Source organism: Abrus precatorius, unplaced genomic scaffold (genome assembly GCF_003935025.1).
Source record: "Abrus precatorius isolate BTA unplaced genomic scaffold, Abrus_2018 Scaffold7, whole genome shotgun sequence".
In the NCBI taxonomy this organism is placed as follows: Eukaryota; Viridiplantae; Streptophyta; class Magnoliopsida; order Fabales; family Fabaceae; genus Abrus; species Abrus precatorius.
In genome coordinates, this window is record NW_020874417.1 from 28,693,034 (window position 1) to 28,712,297 (window position 19,264).

General features: G+C 32.5%; 4 protein-coding genes across 5 annotated transcripts; all 4 read right to left on the reverse strand.

Moving 5' to 3' along the window:
* Positions 1-3,073: 3,073 nt before the first annotated feature.
* On the reverse strand, positions 3,074-3,487 carry LOC113871732 (RING-H2 finger protein ATL70-like). Its single transcript, XM_027508832.1, has one exon. It carries the CDS (start codon positions 3,485-3,487, stop codon positions 3,074-3,076), a length of 414 nt encoding a protein of 137 aa, XP_027364633.1.
* A 1,524-nt stretch (positions 3,488-5,011) lies between these two features.
* LOC113871733 (RING-H2 finger protein ATL70-like) lies at positions 5,012-5,503 on the reverse strand. Its single transcript, XM_027508833.1, has one exon. The coding sequence runs from the start codon at positions 5,501-5,503 to the stop codon at positions 5,012-5,014; it is 492 nt and encodes a 163-aa protein (XP_027364634.1).
* Positions 5,504-8,149: 2,646 nt separating this feature from the next.
* On the reverse strand, positions 8,150-8,943 carry LOC113873731 (RING-H2 finger protein ATL70-like). Its single transcript, XM_027512015.1, has one exon. The coding sequence runs from the start codon at positions 8,876-8,878 to the stop codon at positions 8,342-8,344; it is 537 nt and encodes a 178-aa protein (XP_027367816.1). The 5' UTR covers positions 8,879-8,943; the 3' UTR covers positions 8,150-8,341.
* A 4,396-nt stretch (positions 8,944-13,339) lies between these two features.
* Positions 13,340-17,873, reverse strand: LOC113872129 (vacuolar protein sorting-associated protein 60.2). 2 transcript variants are annotated; one of them, XM_027509420.1, is made up of 7 exons: positions 17,637-17,873; positions 17,074-17,225; positions 16,448-16,541; positions 15,453-15,524; positions 15,251-15,362; positions 14,762-14,916; positions 13,340-13,755 (listed from the first exon to the last, which is right to left on the reverse strand). In XM_027509420.1, exons 1-7 carry the CDS (start codon positions 17,703-17,705, stop codon positions 13,702-13,704), a joined length of 708 nt encoding a protein of 235 aa, XP_027365221.1. In that variant the 5' UTR covers positions 17,706-17,873; the 3' UTR covers positions 13,340-13,701. The 2 variants fall into 2 exon arrangements, with proteins under 2 accessions (XP_027365221.1, XP_027365219.1); XM_027509418.1 differs by having other exon boundaries at positions 13,430-13,755; positions 14,756-14,916; positions 17,637-17,705.
* Positions 17,874-19,264: the final 1,391 nt, after the last annotated feature.

The window sequence follows — 19,264 nt, forward strand, 5'->3', positions numbered from 1 at the left end:
AAGTCAAGAAGCTCAGAACAGATAATGGATTGGAGTTCTGTGACGGTGACTTTATCGAGTTCTACGCAAATCATGGAATTGCTAGACATAAAACCATTCCAAGAACACCTCAGCAAAATGGTGTTGTAGAACGAATGAACAAGACTCTACTTGAGAGAGCTCGTTGTATGCTCTCAAATGCTGGGTTATGGCATCGACGTGAATTTTGGGCCGAAGCAGTATCAACTGCTTGTTACTTGGTTAATCGTTCTCCACACTCGTCACTTAATTTCAAAATTTCAGAAGAAATTTTGTCAAGTAATCTTGTTGATTATTCCAATTTGAGAATCTTTGGATGTCCTGCTTATGCACATGTCAATGATGGCAAATTAGCTCCAAGAGCTATTAAGTGCATATTTCTTGGTTATGCATCTGATCTAAAGGATATCGTTTATGGAATCCTAAGTCACAAAAATTAATTCTTAGTAGAGATGTGACTTTTAACGATGATGTTTTATTATCTTCTGGAAAATAATCTTCTGTGATTTCTTCTATTAGTACTAATATTCTGCAGGGTACTAGTGAGAAGGTGGAGTTGGAGTTGAAATCTACAACTCCTAATGTTGATGTTCCATCTTCTTCTATCAATGAGTCTAGTATTGATATTTGTGGTGATGATGATGTTGATGAGATTACCACTTCTCCAAACAGCCGCAGGAAGAAGAGTATCTCATTGCCCAAAACAGACCAAGAAGAACGATTACTAAGCCAGCTAGATATGCAAATTATGCTTGTGATGATAATTTAATTGCATATGCATTATCTGTTGCACAAGAAATAAATGATGACATTGAACCAACCAGCTATACTGAGGCTGTTTCTTGTGCTGATTCTTCAAAATGGCTAGTCGCTATGAATGAAGAAATTGAAAGTCTTCATAAGAATGGTACTTGGAGTTTAACAGAGCTTTCCAAAGGCAAACGACCTTTGAAATGCAAATGGGTCTATAAGAAGAAAGACGACATTCTCGGGGTTGAAGATCCTAGATGCAAGGCACGATTGGTTGTTAAAGGCTTCAGCCAAAAGGAAGGTGTTGACTCTAATGAAATTTTCTTACCTGTTGTTCGTCATACCTCCATACGTGTTTTGCTTGCTTTTGTTGCTTTATTTGACTTGGAATTGGAGCAACTTGATGTTAAGACAGCTTTTCTGCATGGAGAGCTGGAAGAGGAAATTTATATGGAGCAACCTGAGGGATTTATTGTTCCTGGTAAGGAGCATCTTGTCTGCCGATTGAAGAAATTTTTATATGGACTCAAACAAGCTCTGAGATAATGGTACAAAAGGTTTGATTCCTTTATGATTAGGCAAGGTTATTGCAGAAGTCAATATGACGACTATATTTATTTTCAAAAACTTCCTGATAAATCTTACATATACTTGTTACTATATGTTGATGATATGTTGATTGCATCACGTGACAAGTCTCTGATCAGGAAATTGAAAACTCAACTCAATAATGAGTTTGAAATGAAAGAATTGGGTGCAGCTAAAAAGATTCTTGGTATGAAGATTTGCAGGGATCGTCAAGCTGGTAAATTTTTTCTATCTCAACAAAAATACATTGAGAAAGTGCTTGACAGGTTTAATATGTCTAATTGTAAATCTGTTTCTACTCCACTTGCTGCACATTTCAAGTTATCATCTGACCTTTGTCCTGAGACAGAGGAAGACATAGAGCGTATGTCACGCGTTCCTTATGCTAGTGCTGTTGGTAGTCTTATGTATGCTATGGCATGCACTAGACCTGATTTAGCATATGCCGTTAGCATGGTGAGTCGGTATATGCATAATCCTGGAAAGGATCATTGGAGTGCTGTAAAATGGATTTTTCAGTATCTCAAAGGTACTTCTTATATTGGCTTGGTATTTGATAGAAATCATGAAACAACTGAAGTTACAGGTTTTGTTGATTCAGATAATGGTGGGGATCTTGACAAAAGAAGATCTCTTTCTAGTTACATATTTACTCTCTGTAACTGTGCTATTAGTTGGAAAGCTCAGCTTCAGTCTCTTCCATCATTATCTACGACTGAAGCTGAATATGTTGCAGCAACAAAGGGTGTGAAAGAGGCTCTTTAGCTTAAAGGTTTGATTAATGAACTTGGTCTTACACAGGATGTTCTTACTGTGTTTTGTGATAGTCAGAGTGCTATTTACTTGACCAAGAATAACCGCTACCATGACAGGACAAAACATATTGATGTGAGACATCATTTTATCCGAGAAATTATTGCTAAGGGTGAAGTCGTGGTTCAGAAGATTCATACATCTGAGAATCCAGCTGATATGCTTACTAAGCCTCTACCAAAAGCCAAGTTCCAACATTGCTTGGACTTGGTTGGTCTCTCCAGCACTTGAACACCCTTCGGGATTTAAGCGGCGTCGAGCAAATTTATCAAAACTGATCCAAGGTGGAGATTGTTAGTCAAAATTGGATGGTGTTAGTCAAAATTTGTAGGCACCATTTTTTTGTGTCTCAGTTTTCAAATTCAGTTGGCACCGTCCTTTAGATTTGTCAAAATGCTACAGTAAGTTACTGTAGCAACGTTGAAAAATTAACAAATCACTGTAGTAGTTTTTTGCCTATAAAAGGCAACGAATTAACGAAGTCAGTGAGGTACATTGTTCATAGATCAGTGAGAAAAAATTACTAAGAGAAAATTATGAGTGTTATTTTGTAACTCTTATTCCATTTTGAGAGAGTATTTATTAAGAGAAAAAAAATAGAGATTTATTACTCTTTGTCCTCATAATTTTAGAAGACTTCTTGTACTTTCCTTTTTATATAGTGTAATTATTTTGCTCATCGTTGTCCGTGGATTTTTTCTCTTATTGGGAGTTTTTCCCACATTAAAATCTTGTCTCCATTATTCTCTTTCTTTTCAATTAAATTCGATCCAGTCTTCCCCATTACATTGATACCTCAATAATAAATATACTAAAGTGTCATTTATTTGTTAATAAAAAGCATAAACACTTGGTGATCGAAACTATACAACAATTTCTTCATTAAAACATTAATCTACATGGGTTATTGGTGTCCTACTGTCCTCCTACAAACAGGGCAAGTAAAATTAATTCTCAACCAAGGATCAACGCAGTTGGCATGAAACAAATGACCACAACCAGGTATCACTCTAAGCAAATCAGTTTCTTTGTAATCCATCAAACATATGGAACAAGAAGAACTACAACTTGAAGAACCACTATTACAAATTTTCCCTTTGGAGATTGCATAAGTCTCATCTAAGCGTGGCTCAGTTGCTTCCACAGTGATTGTGGTGTGATTAGTGTGTGTGTCACCAATAGGCATAGATGGAGCAGTGGAAGAAGAAATTGGCGGAATATTAACAACCATAGAGCACATGTAAGCTGCAAATGTAACAATAAGGGTTAGAATGATGAAGCTTAGAAGCAACAACAAAGACTCTTCTGAATTATTCATCGTGAATTAATGTTCATTATATGAGAAAATCAATGGTTTTGGTGAGGCTCAGTATTTATGTGCAATTATATATGCATTGATAATATATTTATATGTGTGTGAATTTGTTGATGCTTTCCGTAATGGAAAATCAAGCAATTATGGAGGTACCTTCGACGTTGCCTATGATTTTCTCATGTTTTCCGTAATGGGAAATCTAACATTATGTTATGTTTGAGCTTTGTCCTGATTCTGTAGCAATTATTAAATCTTTATTTGCAGTTGCTGCGTACCGTTATATACGTATAATAAATTCAACAGTGGTGTAGCTCATCTTCCATGATCATCCATCATAACATCTAAAATATATATATTTTCTAACATTCTTAATTAGTCATTTAGGGTGCTATGTTCATAAAAAAACTGTGCATGGATATTGGGAACTGTATTAAAAAAATCATTTTTTAAAAATATTAAAATAAATGTCCAATTCAAGAAAATTTACTTAACATAGGAAAAATATTTCTATAAATGTTCTAATTTAAAAAAAAAAAAAACCTTAAAAACACTCTTATTTTTTTTTATCTTGACTTAGTAATTGTTCCTCCCTCCCATACACGTGAATAAACTAATTTGTATGGTATCTGTCAAATAAATAAATTTTAATTAATTCTCATATTAAACATTCATGGATTATATGATTTATTTTATATGAGTTGTTTTATAAGACACTCAAGAATTTGGTCCATTTTTTAGGGCAGTCTCAAAACCTCAATTCTAATAGTCATTTATTTGATACCCACAAGTAGCAGGATTTGCTACTTTTGGAGATTTCATTAACAAATCCAAAGTTTATTAACAGATACTGCACATTATCATTTAGCTATTATATTTATTTTTTTCAATATTTAAAAATGATTTTGTTTATAAAAACGTATTTTTTTTATTCCCACAACTCATTTACTAAATGACTCACTACATTACCACTCAATTTAATCAGATGTAGTTAAAATAAAAATAGGACGATGAAAAAATAACATAGAATATGAAAAGAAAAAAAAAACAAAAATTGTAGTTACTAATTTTATTATCAGTATGATTTCTATATATAGGAAAGCGTGAGTGCCACTCTAGAATATTAAAATGCGGTAAGGAAAGCAAACTGGGTGCGGACTATATGAAATTCATGAGAATTGCAGCAGTTTTACATGAGAAGTTCAGCAAAACAATTGATTGATCACGTATCCACATGAGATAACAACACGGATCCAGATTCAATTTAGTTGAAAAGTAAACTGTTGATGAATTCAAATGCAAAGTATCAATACCCTTTATTATTTATAAGAATAATATGTAGTTCCAAAATGTAAAATATCACAAAATGTTGATATTCTGCGTTTGACTACACTAACAACACTCTTTAGAACTGCATTGAATTAAATCCGGGTATACGATTAATCTTCCTAAGTCCTAATCTTATTATATACAGTGATTTAATTTAACAACATTATGCATCTACACAACACAGAAAGTAATTTCCTAATATTAATTGGAGGCACTATTTGAAGCTTGAACAGAAGATTTTCTACATATGGGACAAGTTGAATGCAACATAAGCCATGGATCAACACAATCAAGGTGGAAAAGATGGCCACAATCTGGAAGTAACCTCAACATGTCACTTTCTTTGTAGTCCCCTAAGCAGATGGAGCAGCTAGAAGAAATCATATTGTTTGAACCCCCTTTATTTTTCTCTATCTGAGAGAAAAGTAACTTTGGGTAGCTTTCAAAACTAGTATCAATGTGATATTGATGAAGGCCTCGATCCATGATCCCAACTGGGTCTCGATTTTCTCCATGAGATGGTGCAAAACCAGCCAAAATATTTAGCATATTTGGGCCACGAGACATGCGAAGGCGAAAGCATGCAAAAGCTACAGAGAGAAGCAAGAAGATCAACCCAATTACAAATACTAAGCCATATGTGAAGCCATTTGTGTCAAAACCACCGTCGTCGTTGTTGGTGCTACTATTCATCTTCAATTGAAAATTTTAGTGGGGTTTGTAGGTGGAATTGCTTATTATGCTTATTAATTTTGTTACAAGGTTTAACAAAATTTGGATGAGGCATCATAGTTTTAGTGGTCAACGTTTGTATTTGTCTTTTTCATAGTTCATACATTAACCTCGTTCATATAATTTAATGGCATTTGTTCGTTGGCTTCTCTTTGTGCGAGAAGTTTCTATGTGGTGTAGGACGAAGGGCCATGACAAGGACTTTGTGCTAAGCTAAATTCTCTCTCTCTATATATATATATATATCTGACCTTGAAGAAATTATTAAATGTGTATATTTTAAGATAATAAATAAATATATTACTTATTTTGTATTTATTTTATAAAATAATTAAAATTTTATTTAAAAATATATAAACGGATATAGCAAAGTTGTTAAAATTAGTGATTACTAACGACTAAAAAAACTACTTGACCCATACATGTATTTTAAAATATCAACAATGCGTGTACGGGACTGCAAATTACAAGTGGAATCATTCAAAATCAGCTTTTGATGCTACTACTTGGCAATGTTTGATTGGCCTCAAGCTTCTTCAATATTTTCTTTTCTGAGTTTCCATAGTGAAATTAATCATCACATTTACATGTTATTGGTCGGTTTTCAAATCAAGATCAAACCTACAAATACATAACTCCGTTTTGGGTAAGGATATTTTATCTATTTATCCTTTTAATGTATCTTTAGTTACTAAAATTGGAAGTATGATTGGAATTTTATTTAAATGAATCTTAAATAATTTATGAAAAATTAAATATTTGTTGTTATAAATATATAATTGTTACAAGTAACAAGGAGTGGAAGAAAATTAAAAAAAAACTATATCATATAAGTAACTTATTTTGGGTGTTAAAAAGAGAGATCAAAGTAAGATACATAACAAATGATGTAATGAAAAATAAAAATAAAAAGAAAGAGGGGATAAAAAATAAATAGTAAGAGAAATTGGGTGTAAAAATATAATAATTAGAATATAGAATTTTATTATTTTGGATAGAAATACATGTCTATATTATTCTTAATCCTAAGATTTAAGTCTATTTATTTTTAAGGCTTGATTATATTTTTTGTCTTTATAAAGTTAGTATATTTTACAATAAGTTTTTATAAAAAAAAAATTGTTAAGATTTAGTAAAAAGTTAAGAAATTAAAATTTAATCTTTATCGCTAATAAACAGATATGTCATATCATTTATTTTTTTATTTAAAATTATAAATTATAAATAAATCTTTGAATATATTTTACATAATTGCATAAAAAATTTTATAGCTTTTTTTTCTTTTTGCACCTTCTCCTCTTTCCTTCTCCACACCCCTTCTCCCAACCTCACCCTCTCCCTTGATTAAAAAATTGAGAACCACAAATTTTTTTTTCTCTTTGTTAATAATAAGTTCTTTGTAGAATTAATTGAATATAATAAAGAAAAATATAGTGAAGGAGCTCTGAGTTTGTGGCTACAATGTGTCTTTTCATTGTAATGTTTGTATAATTTTTCTTTGATTTTGCCTGTCTTTTCATTGTAGTGTTTGTATGACTTTTCTTTGATTTTACCAATGTCTTTATGTTTATTGAAGCTAATTGTTATTGAAAATTTAGGGGTGAGAGGAAGGGGAGAGGAATAGGGTGAAGGAGGTGAGATTGCGAGAAGAGGAAAAAAAGAAGATGAGAGACTTTTTTAAAATTTTTTTTTTTAAAATATGTTAAGAGATTTGTTTAGAAATATTTATTTTAAATAATAATATATATTAAAATTAAATGACATGACTTGTTATATCTCAGTATTAAACTGATTCTCTATTAGTTAGCTCACCACTTAATAAAGATAGTTAATAGTATAAATTAAATTTTAACTTCTTAACTTTTTAGAGACTAAATCTTAACCAAAAATTTTATAAGTATTTATCACAAAATGTATTAACTTCATAGAGATAAAAATATAATTAAGTATTATTTTTAAATTAAAAAAAATATTCACAACCACATGGTTGTTAAGGGATTTATCTATTTAGTTTTAATAAATTGACATGTCTGTTTCTGCAATATATCTTATATATTTATTATAAATATTATAAAATGACAAGACATGTTTTCAAACGTTGTATTCGAATACCAAAATATGACATTTGATTATAAGTTCTCTGGAATCGGATATATGTGGTATTCCAATACCAACTGATGGTAATCGATACAAGTTTCTAAATTCTAATTTTGTCTAACGTAATGTATTCAAGCTAAGTGATAAAATTTGGTCCAAGCATTTTGCAAATAATTTTCAAGTAGACTTAACACCATATCTTTTGTGTAAGTAAAAGGTTTATTCAGCTTAATGAAAAATTTTCGACCTCGCAAAGTAAAATAATTTTCAAGGAGATTTAACACCATTTAACCCTTACAATGGGGATTGTACTGTCGTAATCCTTGGATTTGTTGTCTTGTAATATTCCATGCGTTGATTATCTTCAAAATCAGTTTCATGAATTATGTTCACATTACATGTCGTTGTGTGGACCTAAATCACAGCATGAGAAATTTTTATTCTGTGATGCTTTTAATGATATATAGAATTATTAGCTACATAGTTCACTTGGTGCCTAATCAAATCATACAGTATATTCTTTGTATCCTTTTGCAACTAATCAATGCTAACAAATAACAACTTTAGGACAATGTTGTGTTCATGTTCTAACTTAACCATACAAGACTCAAATCACATTAAACAGTTTCATGGACAAGATTCGCATTCCATCTTATTCTACCCTATTGCCTTGTAAAACTTAAGAACTCCACATTGTGCTACTCAATCACGTCTTGTTGCCAGGGGAGTAACTTCAGCAAGGGGAGTTGGAAGAGGAGTTTGGAATGGTGAATTTCGACACATCGGACATGTGAGGTTAAGCCTCAACCACATGTCAATGCATTCCTTGTGAAAAAAATGACCACAATCGGGTAAGAGGCGCAACCACTCCGAATCCTTGTAATCTGCTAAGCATATTGAGCAGCCTAGTGGTGTTGAATCAGGCTTATGAAGCTTGGCTTGAGAGAACAACAACATGGGGTAATTGTTGAGGATGGCATCAAGTTCTTCCTCACCAACTTGTATAGTGATAGCTCTATGATCACTATCCATGACCACTGTCCTATGAGAACTGCTGAAACTGCTAGCAGTGGCTCTGGCTCTAGATTGGCTGTTTCGAAGATTTCTTTGGCTACAATAGTATGTAGTGAGAACTATGAACATCATCAGGAGGAGGAAGCCAAGAGACAATCCAATGGAGAAATATGCATATGCGTTTGAGGCATCTGAAGGGTCATCAGAATTGGAAGTTCTGTTCATGATCTTCTATGTGTTGGGTAGTTCAATTTCCATGGCAATTTCGTAGCATGCTTTAGAAACGTCACTAACCAAAAGGCTTGTACAAGAGAGGATAGGAATAATGTAGAGGTTGCCCTTTTGTTTTGTTTTATCTTCCTTTGGATAGGAGAAAGAGAGTTATGTTGCGTAAGTCAATTGATTAGAACTTGTAGGGTGCTAATAGAGACAAGGAATAAATTGTCAACTCGTGGGGAGTTGCTATGTGGTGGTGGTGGTGGTAGTTTATGTATACCGTATGCTCTTGGAGTTACTAGCTGGTGTCGGCTAAATGCATGTGTCATATTCTAACAACCACCCCCCCCCCCAAGTGTCTCCTTAACAACCAAGGTTTAGTGCTACTTATCTAGATTCTAGACAATGTTTTAAGTGGGTCGGATTCAAATTGAAATATGTTATTTCTGATTCTGCATTTACTTTATAAAAGACTGCAAATCACTACTAACAATAATTCTTAGCATAATAATATATAAGCTGTCCAATCCAACAAAGTTATTTAACAAGGGTGAAAAAGAAATCAAGTGCTAGGCATGTTCTTTATGCTGGTACTAAATTCTCCCAGGTTATATCTGTATGTACCGAGAATTTTAAAATTCTATAAAATATGAAAATAACAATGAGTGAAGTTAGGATTTAGGTATGACATTTTCTCTAAAAATAGGTTATTTAAAAAAATTTATTTGACATAAAAATTGTCTAATTAAATTTTTTTAGTATTTTAAAACTATTTTTTCTTACTATCTAAATACATGAATAATTGTAGTAATTTTAAAATATCTTATTCAAATGCAATTTAAATGGATAATAGGAACTCCATATATGTGTACTGTAATAAAATTTTTAAATATAACTTTGTTTGAATAACTTCTTAAAGAAGTCTTTACAAAAGAAACAAAATCAATATAAAAAATAATAAAATTTCTTCAATAAGTTAGAAACAACTTATGCTTATTTGTCATTTGAGAAATTTCTCATTTAACTTCTTTAAAATTTAAGAAAATAAGTTGTTTCTAACTCATGTAAAAAAAATATATATATATTCATTGTTTATACTGATTTTTTATAAGATTTTTTTAAAAAAATTTCTCCAAACTAGACCTGTGACTAATTTAACATGTATCAAATTAGGAAGTAACCACCCTTATTAAAAATTATGAAGTTTTGTCTGTGGCCGCCAAATTTTTTTAAGTTGGATGATTTTAATGTGTTCACGCTTCACTGATTTGTGGTATGTGCAAATTTCGGCATTGGATTGTGATTATATACTATAAAATGAAAAAAGAGGAGCTGAGGATAAGAAAATTGGTCAACCCATATAAAAAGCTTTCCCCCGGCTGGATCCATAGTTGCTACTTGCTAGGCTAAGGAATATGCTAAATAATATATATTAGTATAAGCTTGATGATTTTTCTGGTATATGGATGTTACTAGCCTAAATTGCACACAAGTTTTTCCGTACCCTATTTCAAGGTCAATGTTCTTCAACTGTAATTGCTCAAAAAGGGTGGAATTCTTTTGCTCACTGGCATTGTAATCACATTTTCAAGTTTCAACTAATAGCATCAAATTAAAACTTCCCATAAAATTATAACAAGAAAAATAAAAGGGAAGGATCACTCGGATAAAATTTTAAATGGAAAATAATTCATTAAAAAATTAATTATGCTTTTGTCCCAAACTGTCGTGCAAGTCACAACATTTTTGTAACACTTTCATCCATAAGTTTACCATGCAATACGGTCGTCACAAAAATGGTACCAACTGAAGAAAACAGTCGATGATGTCATGAAACAAGGATGTCAAATAGGTGCATTATGGGCATATTTTATTTGATTTTGTATCCACCTAGTTTATGCCTAAATAATTAAAGGGTTGTTCTCAAGACCTTCTTTTAATATCAATTGATCAGTTTTTGCTTTAAAAAAAACAACCCTACTACTTTGTATGGTCACTTTATTTCAGGTTGGTAGGAGCAACAAGTTTGAGAAATCATAGAAAGTTGGACTATTTGTTCAACGTGTGTCTGGAAATTACATACATTCTTTAAGCAAAAAATTATGATGACATGAACTCACTTGCTGCTTAGCCACATTCCACGGAAATGATTGCTTTGGCATCACAAAAAATATACTTGCTTGGGGATTGTGAGGAAACAAGCAAGGCCCACTGGTACTAAAAGTTAAAACACTCAAAATCTTCATTTTAAATGAGTTATCCATAAAGAATTTGAGTATGGATGGGGCAGATGTAGTACAACATATACTTGCTAAGGACAATATACTGAGGAAACATGCTGGATTAAAATCTTTACAAACATAGTAGTATTAGAAGTTCCCTAATCCGGTCATCCAGTCATACGCAGCAATAAACAAGTGAATTGCATTATAATGGTACCAAAAACAAAATTGAACAGAGAAAGAGAGAGAAAATTACAACAACGGTGACAAATGTCAAATGGTAGAAATATGGATGCAATATCACTCTCAGCTGGGATTCTAGAGTCAAATTGAAGTGCAATTTTGGAGTGGTGACATAACAGTAACACACACACATGCCATTTTCAATCATTTTCATGGTTTCAAAGGTCCTAAACAGGTATGAGAACTAAGACAGGAAGCAATGCTAACTTAGTTTGAAATTACACCGAACAAATCCCCTCTTTCACTTTTCACCAAATGCTTGCTATTACCAAAACTTTGTTTAGATTTAGAGGGAAGCAAGCTACTGTGGTAACTATCAACTGTTTGTCCACAGTTATAGCTAATCCTGTGTGATCCACAGCATAGAACTTACCCTTATGGTAAACATCTTCATAATGATGATCACCATCACTATCTACGTGACTACATTGTCTATTGCAAAACCATTTTTCCAAGCAGAAATCTTCCAACCCGAGTGAATTGCCATTATTGCAAAACCATCTTTAGAAGACACGGCAACTCTCATAGGCATGTGTTGTTCAACGAGTTCTTTCTTCCCAAAACTGTCAACAAGTTCAAGGATATAGCTTGTAGCTACCACAGTGACCTTGTTTAGGAGCAAGTTCAAATATCTGGGCAATTCCTTGTGAGAATCATCAAGGGGTTCCTAGAAAGTGGATTTTTCACTTTAAGATGCACCTTGCCGGCAACTTCCAATGCCTCAACCTTCATGAAGCAAGACTTGTTCCTGCACTCCTGGATGCGCAAAGTGGTACTCTCAACTACAGAAAAGTAACAACCTGCTTCAATGCTCTCATTCTAATGGAGTTCAATTGGGAATGGAAGCTTTGGATGCACTGGCACACGAGGAACAGTTACAGCACGAAAACTTGAACACACCCCACGAAAATTATAACACTCAACTATGTGAAGCCTCTTTGAGATGTTCTCCAGCATATCAATATGAAGACTAAACCAAGGTGCCTTGGATAATTTGATCCTACAATCCATTTTCAATTTCCCTTCTATATGGCTTATAGTAGTAGTAACAGCGTGCTTGTATAGAGGGTGTTGATGCATGCATGAGCGTGACGTAAAGGGGTTACCGTTACTAATGAATTTTCCATCCTTAGTTCTGGGGAATGGCCAAGTGAGTCCTTCATTTCTTCACTTCAATGCACGGCACTTAAAACCACTCTTGCACTTCAATCATGGTTAAATAATTTAAGCCATAGTTGCACTAAAACTGTGGTTGCTTAATTAGCCAAAATTTTAATTTGAATTTTTTTATTCTAATTGGATGAAGTCATTTTCACAGCCCAACCCATATAAAGCAAAATACACATACATGCTCATCCCAAAAAAAATTCAAAAATATATAGATGATGATTCGCTGTGTCAATGAGAAATAACGTAAATATGAGGAACATAAATGCCAAATTTTCTTCGAAATATGTAACATATTGTTTTCCTTTGTCTAGTAAAGTTGCACTTAAAAACCATGGTCGCATAATTAGTCAAATTTAAAATTTAAAATTTGTGATTATGATTGGGTGGAGTCACTTTCGTAGCACAAACCATGAAAACCAGAATCCATGCATGATGTTCATCTCCGAAAAATTCAAAATTTATCGCCATGAAGCACCTAAATCATGCTCGCAGAACTAGCCAAAAGATTAAAAAATAATCAAGGTCCAAATTCTTGCTCTAATTAAATATTCTCTGTAATTTCAATCGCTAAAGGGAGTTCCTTTGCTGAGTGGCACTATAATCAGCGTCAAGTTTTGACCAAAAAATCCAATCAAATATCCTCATGAATTATAACAAGAAAAATAAAAGTAATATGGCTCAGACGAAATTTTTTAAGCCCACTTAGCTTAATCAACTGACCTTTATTTGTTCTTTTAACTGGAATTAATCATTAATGTCGCACTTGTTGATAATAATTTCGGATCAGAAATTTCGTTCAAACATTTTTGTCACAACTTCATAGTTTTTCATATTTAAGGGTTTGATTAATATTAAATAAATTAGGAAACCCGCTAAAATCATTTTTTAAAGAAGACAGTGAAATTGGGATAATGAAGGTGAACATATAATTTACTCTAAACACCACTAGCAGGGTCCAAAGCTTTTGACAAACTCGGTAATATTTTTCCTTTTCTTTTTCCCGTGTCATAAGCTTTTCATACAAATATAAAGTAAGCTTCCCACAAGGTTGGTTTATTACAAGAAAGGTACTGAAGAAGTCTATAATGCCAACATCAGACCAATTAAATCATAGTATCAACGTTCTCAAGATCTGCACATCTTTACATGGACTTGCTCGTGACTGCACCAGCTATGCCAACGGATAAAAAGCATTCTTTAACCACGTATGGATGCCCGAGGAACAGTGGGTAAACCCAGTTCATCCTCACTCTGTCAATGTCAAAGTAATCAATCAATCAGAAACGAAAGGCACATAATATTAATAAAACAAAAAGGCAGAAAATAGAGCAATTCATTTAGTTCAGATTCTTGTATTAAACAGTATCAAGAATCACTTGTCAGTCAGCAGATAACCAGAGCAACAGAGGCTCCGTGTAAACTATACAAAGGTTGACTCGAACACTGATGATGATCCTTTCAAAAAACACAAAAGCATAGTTCAAGTGAAAAGTTGCACATAAACCTAAATCGGGAAATCAAGCAGAGGCATATTCTTACAAGTTACATCAGTATACATAAAAATGATAATGCTACCTCAAGCATCCATAAGTTTACCAGGTAAAGCTTCCCTTCCTCCCTATCGTGAAAAAAACAGTTAAAAGATGCATTGAAACAACCCTACTAATTTCCATTTTCTTATTGATTATATTCAACTATAACCAGTTTCAGTGCTTTAGAGTAATCGTTGGTATGCTATCTTTTAAAACTCTAATTCCAACATTTGTCTTTCAACCTTCAAAACCAAGGAAAAAATCAGATTCAATATCTGGGACAATATTGGCAAGCAATCAAACAGGTTTAGCTATCATCTTTTTCTGACCTGCTTTAGAATCCAAAACCCCACCCAGCTAAAGGGACTTCCAATCAAATTACCAAGACTGCTCCACAATCAACATAGCTACAGATTATTTATTTATTAAGAAAATATCTTGCGGTCTTGACATTCTGCAACCAAGACTGCAATGAATAACAACCATTTTTCCTATAGCTTTTCCTGCATTTTATAAATTATCACATGCTCTTGCCATTCCATTAAGTTAATCACTCCTCAAGAAAAATAGTGTCCGCCCATAACCAACATTCATAACACATCCAAGTTGCTGCCAAGTAATATTCTAATAAACACACAAATTTAGTAACTATTAACTTAAATACAAAAACACAGCAAAATTTTCCTTTCTGATAAAAAAATAAGGACAAAACATTATACTTGGACCTCGGATCTGCCAGGCGGCACTGCTGTTTGTCCTGTTGGAGCTGAGGGTAAGTTCAGCTCTGCATCCAAATCAGGTTCTTTATCAGGCTGGAGGTAGGATGGGACCCCATCAGCTTCAGTCTCATTTCCCATGTCTGCTTCCAGTGCATCAAGTTCTGTTTTACCAAAACCAAAAATAAAGAAATAGATCATTCAAAAACTTATTGGACTACAAGTTCCCTAACAAAGTATGGTATATTAGGACATATCCAAGTATCCAACACACAAAATGAAGCTGATGACACCCTTCACAAGCTGAAAATATATTGCTTAAAATATTGCACATTTTATAATTGAAACTAGGAAGGCAAGCATGTACAAGATCAACCATTTTTCATCACATAGCAAGAAAATCCGACTGCCCTATTCAACCATGGAGCCATGTTAACTACGAGTTTTTAGAAGGAATCCAACATAAATATTAAAAGCCTAACCGATTTCTTAACTTACCACCCAAAAGTTCATCCTCGTCAATGTCATCAGGCACATTATAGCTTCTACCCAAAGTGTCTTGGATTTCATTACTTACATCCATGAGGTCCATCATCTCATCTTGCAAGTTCTACACATAGCACAGCTCAGCAGTTAAGGGTCAAAAATTTTAATATCAGCTATATAGAAGCTATAAGTGAAAAGGAAAGAGAATACAGACATCAATGTCTTGGATTTTCACAGTTTTCATCATTCCCTTCAACTCCTTGTTTGCAGACTTCAAAGCTGACATCTGAAAAGGGGAAGAGCGAAAGAAAAAAGAAAAAGTTGTAAACAATTGAATGCAAATTCTATATCAGATTGAAAAAAAACATTATTTGAGGTCATCTGATTTCTGAATTTAAATATAGTAGAATTGGTTATAACAGATGTATAAGGCATAATGTGTAACATCTCTATAGAGAAACCCCTCCCAAATGACAGACGATTCATCCCCTACCTCATGACCTACCTCTCATGAGGTAGGCAGCAGGTTCCAAACAGGGTGACAAAGCTCCTCCTCGAACCATGCCCCTTAAAGCGCTACCAAGACAAACGAATGTTTTATAGTGAATATGGGTACCCCAATCAACCGCACTTTATATATAGCATACAATTGGCATCTTCAAACTTCTAGGAATTAACAAATAGTTACAGATCTAAATAATTTGTGTTTAAAAATTAAGCTCAAATAAATCATAGAATAAAAGAGCAGCCTAGTATTGCACAAGGCTACCACCATTGTGGGGTCTTGGGACGTGCAAACTTCAAATGAACATAGCCTTACCAAGCTATTGGAGAAGCTGTTTTCCCAACTAAAACCTGTGACATGTAAGTCACAACTCACAAGGCAGTACCTTCAGGGCCCAGCCTCAGGGTAAATCATAAAACAACCAGAAATTTGATAAAGTTTCCCCATTCAATAAACACAGCTACTAAGCCTCGCAGCTTAATATCCTTAGGAAAACAGCAATAATGCGAGCAATGTTATCACTGTCTACTATGCCATAAATTATTGGATTCAATCTGTAGATTTTTTTGAGACTGTCTACTATGACTTAAATGCTCCACACATTCTACACAGAACAAAGAAGCCTGATACACAGATGAATACAGGATAAAAGAGAGTTCAATTTAAGGGTCACAAAGAAAACTCGTAAGTGCTTGGATACATACAGTTTGTTGAGCATCTTTGATGCCCTCAGCAGCAAATTGAACTTGATCAAGATTGAATGTCTGATTATACAGCATGTCACGTTGGCCTTCATACCTGACCAAAGGTGTAGTGTATAGCTACATGAATACAGCTATATAATATTCATTTCTTGTGCAGTGTATTGCTACATGAATAAATTTATAAGTAATTTCCTCTGCTTAAGTTGAACTTACAGCATACTGAAAGTTGTTTCCTTTGTTTTATAAATATATTGCTTAAAGTTATAAGGTTAGGGAGGGAAATGGTCGAGAGGCTTCATAAATAAATAAAAAATCTGACAATTTAAAATTACAATAACAAATTCTGGTCAACAAATAATACATTATCGATCTTGAAATTTATAGCAAATACACCACAAAGTAATGACATATTAGTATTTGACAGAATAAGCAGTATCAATGCAAAGGTTCATCTGGAATAGTAGCTAAGCTTTACCAGATTTCTGATCAATGTCCCATTTCATTAACACAAAGCTATCCTATAACTTTGCGATAAATTCCCATCTCTGATCTATAACTTTGGGTTAATCAATTTGATGATTAAAGTGGGACAAATAAACTAAGCAAACAAAGAATAAGCAACTTACATTCGTTTTTGCTTAAGAACTCTCATGGCTCTAGCTTTAATAGCTTCCTGGGCAGGACCAGGTCTTGTTTTCTTAATCTGTTCTTTATATCTACTAAGTTCAACATCAAGCTTCTTAATTTTGTCATCCACCGAATCACCTCGTTTAGTAATCTGAAATATATATGCAATATTTTAGAAATTCTGAAAAATTATTGAAGTACAAAATTGTGAAACAAAATAAACTAAAAATGTACAAGTAGAAAAAGGGGGGGAAGGCGGTAAAAACAATTGAAGCAATGTCCAAAAAACATAAGTTTCTCATCACAGAATTAAGAAGCAAAAAAAAAAAAAAAACTCCGAATTCCAAAATCCAATCAAGTGTAGTAAAATACAAGCATCCAAACTAAAAGAGTTATTCAGGATCTAAATTTCATTTTGTCTTTCATTCCATTCTAGGGTTTGGGCTATAATGTGAATTATAATCTTAGCTTCAAAACGCGATTTCGAATGGGAAAATTAAACAGATCTGCGGGAGTGAGCGAAATTGATAGTTGAGAGAGAGAGAGAGAGAGAGAAAGGGACCTTATCGGAGGCATCTTGAATGGAAGGGGGAGGATCCTTGTTCTTCTTGACACCGAAGACCCTCTTCATCGTTCAGGATCTCTCTCTAAACCTTTGAAATTGGATGAAAGAGAGAAGAAAACAATGGAAGGACCGAAACAACGTAAATGAGAGACTCTGAATTTGGGGTTTTGCTTAACGCGTTAAATCACCCCACCCTGTTGGGAAATTAAGAACTTTCTCATCAATTTTCAGCTTAGAATAGAAGCTTCCCCCAAATGTTCATATAAACCCAGCGAAAGATTGCTTTTTGCAACGAGGACCACTTTTGGGCCCAATACAAAAATGAGGACAGGCCCATTTTCGCAGCCAAACCCATATTTTTTTCTGGGTTACGTTTATTGAAATATAGGCTTTTTTATATGAAATTGTTTTTTACTAAAAGAACGGTATTTTAAATAGAATTATGAAAATATAAAAAAAATTTAAAAATTATCAATGAAGTTTTTTAGTACTTTAAAAAATTATTTTTTTAAATTTTTCATTGATATTTTTTATTTTTAATTATTTTTAAAAAGTTGACATTGACTAGTTTTGATTTTTAAATCTTTTTTATATTTTTTTGAAAAATCACCCTGACGATGTTTTAAACTTTACAATTTTTTTGTTATTCCATTCCTAAATCTTTGCATCAGTACCAATACCATTGGTGTTTTTTAAAACTTCATATTCTGTATTTTTTCTAAAAATATTATATTTTGGTATATATTATTTTTAAATATTATATATAAAAAATAATTATAAAATATATTAAAAATAAATATTTATTTTAGTTTCTAAAATGTATTACTTCATTGAACTATATTTATTAAATTTTAATTTTTAAACTTTAAATAATATTATTTTAAAATTTTTTAAAAATAATTCATTTTTATTCTTAACTTTTAAAATTTTTAAACATTCACATTTCTTTATCTTCTTTCTTTCTTCTATTTCATTTTTTTTTTAAAATTGTGTTATGACCATTGCCATATTCCACCACTTCTCTAATAATTAAACTAAAAAATATGTACATAGTCTAGTTTATTAAATTGTTGTTATTGAGACCACACCACTCCATTTAGAATAATTTATTTCTTTTTCAAGTTTTTATGAACTTTCTTTCGTTCAAATTGAGTCTAATGTGTAACATACTTAATTTCCTATTTAGCATGAATAATAATTTATATGAATAATAAAAATATAAAGAAATATAAAGTGAAGTTCTTTATATTTATGATTTAAAGAATTGAAGAAAAGAAAATTTTATATTTTTTTATCAACTGAATTATAAAAACTTGAAATGTTTAAAAGTTTTCAACTGAAAAAATTCTCAAAATTTTAAATTTATAGTTAGAGTAAAAACAAAATTTACATGTAACAATTTATTTAGTTCATATTACATACAAATAAGTTTAAAAACATAATCAATATTGTCACTTAACAAAACAATTTTTCTTTTCTTTTTTTTTTTTTTTGCTAATAAACGGGGTTTCAAAACCCAAAATAAACAAACAGACTAGAAAATAAATTTGGGCCAAGAATAGCCCACTAAATCACGTCTAAGAAGGGGAAGGAGGGAAGCAGGAGCTTCATCAAATCGAGACTTC

Bases quoted from the DNA above. Each gene is read 5' to 3' on its own strand.
- LOC113871732 (XM_027508832.1), bottom strand. From the start codon at position 3,487: ATGAATAATTCAGAAGAGTCTTTGTTGTTGCTTCTAAGCTTCATCATT.
- LOC113871733 (XM_027508833.1), bottom strand. From the start codon at position 5,503: ATGAATAGTAGCACCAACAACGACGACGGTGGTTTTGACACAAATGGC.
- LOC113873731 (XM_027512015.1), bottom strand. From the start codon at position 8,878: ATGAACAGAACTTCCAATTCTGATGACCCTTCAGATGCCTCAAACGCA.
- LOC113872129 (XM_027509418.1), bottom strand. From the start codon at position 17,705: ATGAAGAGGGTCTTCGGTGTCAAGAAGAACAAGGATCCTCCCCCTTCC. The intron at 16,542-17,073 runs GTAAGTTGCTTA...ACCTTTGGTCAG, and splicing joins GTTCTTAAGCAAAAACGAAT to GTATGAAGGCCAACGTGACA. The intron at 14,917-15,250 runs GTAAGTTAAGAA...TTGGTAAAACAG, and splicing joins CGAGGATGAACTTTTGGGTG to AACTTGATGCACTGGAAGCA.